This window comes from Coenobita brevimanus, chromosome 49, assembly GCF_032717465.1.
Source record: "Coenobita brevimanus isolate Jiangsu-jjx chromosome 49, ASM3271746v2, whole genome shotgun sequence".
Taxonomy (NCBI): Eukaryota; Metazoa; Arthropoda; class Malacostraca; order Decapoda; family Coenobitidae; genus Coenobita; species Coenobita brevimanus.
The window spans coordinates 12790839-12801444 of NC_137002.1; the positions used below are offsets into that span (position 1 = coordinate 12790839).

Genomic DNA, 10606 nt, shown 5'->3' on the forward strand with positions numbered 1-10606 from the left:
CTAAAAATTAGGGTCATTGTACTGTAATCTGCTAAAACTTCGATATAATCACTTCTCATGGAACTGAAGATGGATCTATGCACTTGATAATACACTTAATAGTAAGATAAATGAAAGTATCATTAAATGCAGCAAGACGTGAGAGTGAGCAAAGCTTCATGTCTCCGATCCATCAGCCTAACGAATCAGTGTTTTGGTGGGGGTAAGGAGGGGGAGTTAGGGAAGTAGGTGTGTGCAATTAACCTGACGTCTAGTGGCAGATTACCCTGTACCACAAATTTCTGTCTGGAATTGTACCTATGTATGTACAAACTCTGGACATAATGTGTCCTATGTGACCTATGAGCAAGATACTGGGAACCAAGCTAGTCCTTGGATTACTCATATCTCTCAGGACCCCTGTTTTACTGTATAGACCCCAGTGTACAACAGTTGCTCGTTAGTCATCAGTCAGCAGGCGAGACATCAGGTCTGCTCCTACATTGTCACTTCCTTTGATGTATCTCACAACTAAGTTAAACTGCTGCAAATACAGTGTCCAGCGTGTCAGTCTTGCATTAGCTGTCTTAGTCGTGCTGAGACTCATGAGTGGCATATGATTGGTTTTCAGATTGAATGGTGCTCCATATTAATAATAGTAATATTTCATAACACCATCAACCATGGCCAAGAATTCCTTCTCAACAGTACTGTACTTCCTCGTGGTGGGTTTTAGCTTACGGCTGTGGTATGACACTGGGAAAATTCCAATTTCCGATTCTTGCATTAGTACAACACCTACTCCATCTTGTGAAGCATTGGTGCGCAGTACGAAAGGTTTACTGGAATCAGGCAACTACAAGATAGGCTCCTTACACAGCATATTCTTGAGGGAGGCAAAAGATCTCTCTTGCGCTTCTCCCCATTCAATGGTGTTTGGAGTATGTTTCCGAAGCACCTCGTACAATGGTTGGGCAATGAGAGCAAAGTTGGGGATAAAACTTCTATAATACCCCACAAGGCCGAGGAATGACCTAACCTGTTTCTTGGTCAGGGGTCTTGGGGCTTCCCTAACCCCTCTGATCTTATTGCCCTGACACCTGCAGAGATTGTTGCCAACAACATGTCCGAGGAACTCCACCTCACTGTATGCAATTTTACACTTGCTAGGCTTCACAGTCATGTTGAAACTCTGGAATCTACTGAAGACAATTTCCAAGAGTCTGAGGTGCTCCTCCAACGTGGCAGAATGAACAAGGACATCGTCAATGAACTTTTCTACCCCTACAATACCATGGAGCACTTGTTTCATGGCACGATTGAATACTGCTGGGGAATTGGTAAGTCCAAATGGAAGGACTTTATACTGATACAACCCTCTAGGAGTAGCAAAGGCAGTGAACTGACGGCTGTCAGGGTGAAGGGGAATCTGAAAGAATCCCTTTGTCAAATCGAGCTTCATGAAATATCGGGACCCTGCCAGTTTGGGGAAGATGGCAATATGGTCACCCATTGGCTCAGCATCCACTTTGGTGATTGCATTTAGCCTCCTATAATCGCCACAAATCCTGACTCCATCATCCTTCTTGCGGCTACAACCATTGGACTACAATAAGGAGAAGAGGACTTTTCAATAATACCTGCAGTCTCCATGTGATACTCAACCCTTGCGAGTCTAGGTTGGTCAGTGAAGACATCAGCATCCCGACAGAGTAGTGACCTTATGGCATTTTGGTCACCTAATGCTAAGTCACTGTTAAGTAAGACATCTCCAACAGTCTCCTCCTGACGGGACTGAACGGTTAAGGGCTCATCATCATCGTCATCAGCTGGGATCACCGCAGCTGCCCCAGTTTCTTCCAGTGGTTGGTCACTGTCATTGGCTACTCGTGGGGCACTCTCCTCGGGGTTTGACTCATGATAAGCCTTCAACATGTTAATGTGGAACCTTTTATGAAGATTCCCCGTCTGAATTATGTAGTTGATGTCTGAAATGCACTCTACTACATCATATGAACCCTTCCACTGTGCCAGCAACTTGTTCTGGGCAGTGGGGAGTAACACCAAGCATTTGTCACCTGGACTAAACTTCCGAAGCTTTGCTTTCTCATCTTAATAAGCTTTCTGAACTTCGTGCGCCTTGATCAATTCCTCTTTGGCTAACTCGCATGTCAACTGGAGGCGGTCAGCTAAATCAAGGACATAGGTGTAGTTGTCTTGACTTCAGGGTCGGGTTCTTCATTGTCCCATAACTCACAAAAGACTTGAAGTGGCTCACGGACCGACCTTCCATACACCAGATCAAAAGGTGAGAACTTCAAAGAATGCTGTGGGGCTTCTCGATAAGCAAATAGACGAGGGGCAATGAACCGTGGCCATTCCTTTGGCTGTTCGGTGGCCATATGCTTTAGCATCTTTTTGAGAGTCCCATTGAACCTCTCACACAATCTGTTACACGTGAGATGATAGGGCCTAGTTCGCAAGCCTCGGATGGACAACAGCCTGAATGCTTTGTTCATCATCGCAGAGGTAAACTGCGAGCCCCGGTTGCTTAAGACCTCCTTGGGGTTACCTATGCAACAGAACACTTCAATCAATGCCTCTGTGACAGTGACAGTCTCTATATTCTTAAGGGCCACGGCTTCAGGCCACCATATGCTGAAATCAACTATAGTGAGGATATATTTGATCCATCACTAGCCCTAGGAAAGATTGGTCCAACAATGTCAACTGCTACTTTCTCAAACGGTTCAGAGATTATAGGCACTGGTTTCAATGGCGCAGGGCGGACACGTCCCCGGTCAGTAGTACGCTGACACACATTGAAGGAATGCACAAGCCTAGTTATTTCCTGTCCCATTCCTGGCCAGAAAAAGTCAGCATGGATGCTGTCAGAGGTTTTCTTTTGATCCATGTGACCTCCCATCACTGAACAATGACCTAATTCAAACAGCACTCGGCGATACTTCACGGGAACGACAAACTGCAGTCGAACATTGCCCTGGGGTGTTTATGACTCACGGTACAGCCGTCTTTGTTTACAAAGGAACCTGGCTTGACCTACCTGTGAATACTTAATCACATTACCCTCCAGCTTCTTACGCACTGAGGCAAGTGTTGGGTCAGACTGTTGTTCTTGGACAACATCTTGACCGTGAATCAGATCTTGCGGTATTGCGATGGTCAATGGGGTGACGCGGTTTGGAGCCTTGGCCATGGCTCATGTTACTGCAACAGCTGAAGTCTGAGTATCAACATCTACAGCGCAACAATTTTTGGCGCCTGGTATGTTACCTATAATGAGGTCAAACAAAGGTTCTGGGATGACAACAGGAGCTATCAAGCCAGTGTAGAAAGTAGGTGCCACCTGGATATGTGCCTCATGGAACAATCTCACTGATCCATCAATAAGTCTAACTTGGATCTGCCTACCTGTGTACTCATCAGGCAAAACTAAACTCTGCTTGATGGAGCAACCTGAGGAACCACTGTCTCTCAGAACATTTACTGAAACACCTCCCACAAACCCTGGATGAACAATAGAGGCAGTGTTGCTGGAGGAAGGGTCTGAGGAGGTAGCAGCCAGTCATTGATGAGACTGCAGAACGAAAGATGCAGCAAATGTGGCGCCCTGAGAACTAGATGCCTGCAGGGTCGTGCCCACCATCTGGGGAGTTGTAGCATTGACCACCTGTGGACGAGGGTTCACTGTCGCAGGGGGAGTAGTGAACTGTGAGGATGTACCTGTACTGGTGGGAATGGCACCACCGTGCGCTTGTTGTGGAATGAAGGCTGTGTTAGCCTCCTGCCTCCGATACACTATAGTTGATTGTCCTGACTGAGGGTTACATGGTTTGTCCATGTTCTGCTGCTGCTTGGGATACTGCTGCTGATTAGGGTACTGCTTATACTTCTTCCAATTGGATTTCTGTGTATTTTACCCCTGGTCTTTCTTCTGAAGTTTGTTTGGACCGTGGCCATTATTCTGAGAACGGCCTTGATGCTAGGGTTCAGTCTTAGATGGCTTCCCAGACTTAGCAGTGTCCTTCCTGTGCCAGGTCTGTTGTTTATGAGTTTGGTACCCGTACACAATGAAGAATGCATCAGCCTTTTCCACCATTTGGCTGGCATCCCTTACCTGGCAGATCTTAAGCTGAGCCATTACCTCAACAGGCCACAACTTTTAGAGCTCTGTGCACAGCATAAGGTCAGTTATCCCCTCTTGCGTGTAAGGGGTCTCATGTTTCTCCATCTACTCATTTAAGTAAGCAGTAAGCCGATCGAGGAACTGAACAGCAGTCTCCTTTTCTTGGAGACACGCTGTCATGAACTGACTACTGGTGTCATCAACTGTGAGACCATATGCTTTGATGAGTGCAGCCCTTATCATCTCATATGTGAGATTGTCACCATGAATTCTGTGGAGAATATCGAGGGCAGGGCCCTCAAACAAGCTAAGAAACTGGAGCCGCTTTGCTGCCTCATCCAGCTGGTACAGCTGCACCACGTCCTCGAAACGAGCTATAAACGGCTCGATTTGCTCAACTTCCTTGTATAAAGGAAGCTTGAGGCGTGGGCTTGCAAGAACATGTGCAGGGGGAGCACTCGTGGAGCTCAGGTCGGCTGCACCAGACGTGCCTGAACTCAAGGAGTTTCGCTTGAACTTCAGCATCTCAAGTTCATGTTTCTCAAGTGCCTCACGCTTGGCACGCTCGTGTTGATGTTCTCTCTCACATTGTTCTCACTCGTGTTCACGTTCTCTCACATTCCTCGTGCTGTTCTCGCTCGTGTTCACATTGTTCTCGCTCATGTTCACGTTGACTTTTCCGCTCTTCACGGGCATCATTCACACGTGAGAGTGCATAATCTTTAATTTCCTTGGGATCGGTAAGCCCTATATCCTTGGCTTCCTGTATAAATGAACTAGAAGCCACTCAACTAAGACTGAGTGAAGTAAAAACTGAGTACTGACTGCTGTTTTGCAGAGAAATGCTAATAATCAAAAGTAAAAAATATAGACACAGGCTGGTGGTGACCAGTCTTATCTCCTGTGGAAGAGGATTCACTGTCACAGGGGGACTAGTGAATTATGACCAGTTTTATCTCCTGTGGAGGAGGATTCACTGTTGCAGGGGGACTAGTGAATTGTTACTCGTTTTATCTTGTTAAACTGATAAGATTTACTGTCGCAGGGGGACTAGTGAATCGTGACTCGTTTTATCTCGTTAAACTGGTAGGATTCACTGTCGCAGGGGGACTAGTAAATCGGGACTCATTTTATCTTGTTAAACTGGTGATTCACTGTCGTAGGGGGACTAGTGAATCGGGACTAATCTTATCTAGTTAAACTGGTAAGATTCACTGTCGCAGGGGGACTAGTGAATCGTGACTAGTCTTATCTGACTAAACTGGTAGGATTCACCGTTGCAGTGGGACTAATGAATCTGTGACTAGTGCCTATAGCCTTTAATGATAACAGATACCTAGGTGTGAGTGGGTGAGTATTATTTCGTTAATAACTTTAGAGCTAGGAGTTAATATCCTGGAATGAGGTCACCTGATGTCACAGGGGGATGAAAAATTAAGAATAAATATGCCGATTTTAATCGAAGGTAAACACAAGGAATTCACTTGTGAAATCAAGTAGTAAGTTCTACTTTATGCTGGCTTAGTTGGCCGATTCTCTAAGGACGAGAATTTTATAAACTTTCTCAACAGTACACAGCAGAGACTATTTACTCATGAATGCTGTATCATTAGTACTGTTAGCCTCTGAGAAAGTGTGATCTTTACCCCCTGACAATCAGTAACTAATACTTATAATGGACAGGTCCTTGCTGGTGCTTAACCCTTAGCTGGCACAATGGATTTAAGTTCTAATATGGAAGAACTGGCCTAAATACCAGATGTAATTAATATAAGAAGTTTGAGCTAACTGGGAGTAGCAAACTAAATTAAGCCCAATATGGAGAAATCAAACACCATTAATACATTTAAGCAATCCCAAAGAAAAGAACTGTTAAATTTATTGATTACAATAAAATAAATTTACATTACATGAATCTCAAAAATGAATTCAAAAGGGGAATTCACTGTCACAGGGGGACTAGTGAATTCAAATATCAAAGGAAATACACTTACTCATTCATAATGCTAATCATACTTAAGGCTAAGAAAACAAACCAAAATACTGGTCAGTGAAGGGAACAGAGCTGAAGCTACACAAGACTGGGCGTATCTGCTAGGGCAGGCTGCTGCTCATTGGTCAGCTCACTGCAACCGCTCACCAAACTCGGTGGGGAAATACGGTGAATCGTTGAACTCTGGAGACTGTAGGTGCTAGGGGAGCCTCCTCTCTCAGCACTGGGACAACGACCCTACTCCCAAGGTTGCTCGACACTGACTCACGTAAGCAGGCTGGGCACTGTGAGAATGACAACTACACAAAAATTTTCGCTCAGTGAAACGCACTTCTGAAACAATGACAAGGGTTATGAAAGTCATTACGATCTGAGTACAAAAGGGAGACAGTTGACGGTCTGAGCGAAAGTTTACGCATTTCAATGAAATTCAGACGTTCCCTTATACAATACTAATACAACGTCGCGAATTAATTCATGACAATATACAATTTATGAATAGACATTTTAACAGATTTGTATATTATCTTCAATGCTACTAATATTCCCATTTCCAAAAGCATTGATATTCTGCTGTTTCACTTAAACCCCCCAGCTGGACCTCTTGGGTCAGATCACTTGCTAAAACCGCCTCAAAGAAACTTGCATTATTGTAGAGTCTGTAACTTCTTCACTGATGAGCAGTTAGCTATAATTTATAAGAGTTATGTGCTCTCTCGGCTTGAATATTGCTCACCCATGTGGAATGGATGTGGAGAGGTTCCACTAAAACAAGCAGAAAAAAAATCAGAACAAAACTGTTGGAATTATTAAAAACCCATCTATTATGAATGAACAACCTCCCCTACAAGTGAGAAGGAATGTTGCCTCCTTTGCATTATCTTACAGATACTTTTATGGCAATTGCTCAGACGAAGTTGCGTCCATTGTGCCACCTCTCCATATCCTCCCTCGTACTACAAGGGCATGTGGTAGCACTCATGACTGCAATGTCATACATCCATATTGCAAAACTTCTGCCTATCAGAATTCTTTTATTCCCCGAACTGCATCTCTCTCGAATGCGCTTCCCAGGAGTTGCTTTCCCCCAGACTTCAACCTACAGCTGTGCAAGTCCAACTGTTCCAGATATTTTATGAATGAAGGACGCCAGTAATGTGGTGTTAGATTTTTGTTTTCCTTCTGTTTTGTTATAAATATGTATATAGATAAATAGACAGACAGACAGACGGATAGATAGATAGATAGGTAGGTAGGTAGATATAATGTATAACTTTATTGAGTGTTGTAGGGAAGGTATATGGAAAAAATTATAAAGAAAGTAAGAGGGATAGCAGAAGTCCTAGTGAGTGATGAACAGTGTGGCTTTAGGAGTGGCAGAGGATATGTTGATCAAATATGTGCAGTGAGTCAGATAGTGGAGAAGTCTTGTGAGAAGGATTATAAGGCGTTTATGGTATTTATGTATCTGGAAAAAGCATACGACACAGTAGACAGAGAAGGACAGTGGAAGGTTTTGCGCATGTGCAGTTTAGATGGTAAGGTGCTAGGTGCTGTCAAAAGTTTTTATGATGGTAGTGAGGCACGAATATGGGTAAATGTGCATCTAAGCGAATGGTTCACGATCAGTGTGGGCGTGCGGCAAGGTTTTGTGATGCCCCATGTTTGTTCAATACATATATGGATGTGGTGATGAGAGGAGTAAAAACCCGAATAATGGAGAGAGGGATGGCTTGGGTAACGAGTGGTGATGGATAGTATATCTCAAATTTGTTGTATGCTTATGATGCAGTGTTACTTGGAAACACCGAACAAGAACTTGGTAGAATAGGGCAGAGTTTTGCTGATGTCTGTGAACGTCGTGCCTTGAAAATAAATGTAGAAAAAAGTAAAATGATGGTAATCGAAAGAGAAGGTGTGATGTTACAGTGAATGGTGAGAGACTTTAATTGGTGGGAGAGTTCATATACCTGGGTACAGTGATAGAAAAGAGAGGAAAATATACAAAAGAAGTGGAAATTAGAGTGACACAATGAAGGAAAGTTGCAGGTGCTATGAAGGCCTTGGTGAGTGTTTCAGCTGCGTCAGGCTTACATGAAGGAGTGTTAGTGCCAAGTTTAACATATGGGTGTGAGACTATGGTTTGGCATGAAAATGAAGTCAAGAGAGAGAGCACTGGAGATGGGACTGCTGAGGAAGGTATGTTGAGTACAGAGAGTGGATAGGATACGAAATAATATGATTTGTGAAAAATGCAGAGCGTGGAAGTCTGTGGACACCAGAATCGAAAAGAATGAACTGAGATGATACAGTCTTGTGGAGAGAGTGGAAACAGTAGAGTGGTGAAAAAGGTGTATCTGGGCAAATTCGAAGGAGGCAGGAGGTAAGGTAGGCCAAGGAGAAGATGGAAGGATATGGTGGGTAGGTGTGTGACGAAGAGAGGTATGGAAGTCGGTAAGGCTAGAGGACTGACAGGAGATTGAGCTGGTTGGATGAATGTTGTAAGAAGCACATGATCAGCCATTTGGCACCCCTTTTTAACCCATACCCTCCCAACATAGTACGTCGTACGACAGTACATGATAGCTGGTGTGAACCCGCCATCGTACACCATACGATTTTCAGTTGCAAGACACATTGCGTGCACATTTTTCAAATTTTGCAGGTAATTCATAGCAGGAGAATGCGTGAAACCTTCCTTTAGTGTATGTTAGTGGAAACAACAGTATCAGCTAGTCAGGTGTGCCCTTTATGGGTGGTACCATTATGAACCTATGTTATTTTAACCCATTTTTTTATATATATACCACAATATTGTTGCTGTATATGTACTTTTTTAGCAAATAAATGTAAATATATGTATTTAGGTTGGTTTTGATTAGATACCCTCCTCCTTCCCACTGTAGAAAATGGAGTGGCCTCACCGGCCTGGCCACAGAACACCTGGCTGAAGTGAGGGGGGATCCACCTTTGCAGCACTTAGGGGTGACGGTAGTAACTTTCTTGGTGATTTTCATTAGTTTCTCACCAAAAGGGAATGTTTGAGCAAAAAAAAAAAAAAAATGAAAATTAATCGGATTTTCAGGAGATGGGGGGGCCTGAAAAAAAAAACAGGAGGGTACAGGTTAATGTGACAACAATCAGACTGACTCTGTTGGATACATTTATGTGAAGTTACAGAATATGGTGAAAGATTTTTGGCATATCAGAGAGAGCCAGGATTCTGGGGGCTTGAATGATGAGTGAATGGAAGAATTGTCCATTGGATTGGGCAAACTTGGGCTGTCTGGAAGTTGCTACTCCTCACCCAGTCCTAGGGTGGGAAAGGATGTCCGGATGATGATTATCTATCTATCTATCTCTATCTATCTATCTATCTGTCTGTCTATATATATATATATATATATATATATATATATATATATATATGTAAAATGCCGGGAATACCGACTAAGGGCAACACAACACCCCCAGGAGGAGCCTATGGAGGGGCAGGCAGAGTGCAACCCAACCCCGGGTGACAGGGACATAAATCTGCCCGGGCCACGCGCCCCTATGACCCGGAACTCGCCCCTCGCCGCCATAGCAGGAAAAGGAGACCACTTTGTGGGCTGGCTGACCCTCGACAGGATCAGGGTGGAGCTATTACTCTAGCTCCAGGCAGCACCTCAGCAACGGCCAGTAGCTGCGCCCTTCTTGAGATGGCCTGTAGCCGCTCACCCCTCCTTCAGGAGACGGCCGGTAGCCGCTCCCCCACACAGGCCATGGCCAGTAGCCGGGCCCTACGGCAGGAGGCAGCCAGCAGCCGCTCCTCCGTCAGGTGCTGCCACACCCCCATGATGTGATATCCTCCAGGAGGAGGGTCCCAGTCCTGAGGACCTGTGGAAAGGCCCTGTCCTATCCCCAGGGTTGTAATCTGCCTAGCCGGCTCCAGAGGGACCCTACCTGACGGACTCCGATGATGACAGACGCCACAGCTCACTACTGACGGCGTCCCCAACAGCAGGGGGCCGCAGTCACCAGGCCCCCGCGGCCGCCCCCAGGACCCCTGGGTGAGGCCTCTCCCTACCCCGACGCCGAAGACCCTCATCCTCCATCAGGTGCCTGAGTGCGTGTTTCAGGGAGCTGTTCGGCCCCAGCCCTGAGGGCTGCACTCCAACCCCCAGTCCTGACAGTGCAGGGCCCTTCGCCGCCTCTAGTCCCAGACGAGAGAGGACACCCCTATGAGAGATTCCGTGGCCGCTGGATACAGAGGACACAGGCAGGACTCAGCCCCCATTAGAAGTCGGGCTGTGAGTCCTCCTGCTCCACCGACAGTGAGTGACAATGAACAGTGCAGTGACAGTGTGACAGTGACTAGAATATCGGGCAGGTGATATCCAATAAAGTATAAGTCCAAGGCCTAGTAATATGTGCTAATCAAGATCTGGCCAAACAGTGACACAGTGAGAATAAGAAGAGAGATTTAATAAGAGTGCAGTGATTTC

General features: G+C 45.2%; 1 protein-coding gene across 1 annotated transcript in view; it reads left to right on the plus strand.

The window, feature by feature from the left end:
- The window catches only part of LOC145399538 (uncharacterized), a 51237-nt gene extending 40836 nt beyond the window's left edge, over nt 1–10401 (plus strand). Inside the window, exon 4 of the mRNA XM_080272142.1 lies at nt 10241–10401. Within this exon, the coding sequence (XP_080128268.1) occupies nt 10241–10401 (161 nt within the window). The remainder of the gene's footprint in view (nt 1–10240) is intronic.
- The last annotated feature ends 205 nt before the right edge of the window (nt 10402–10606 follow it).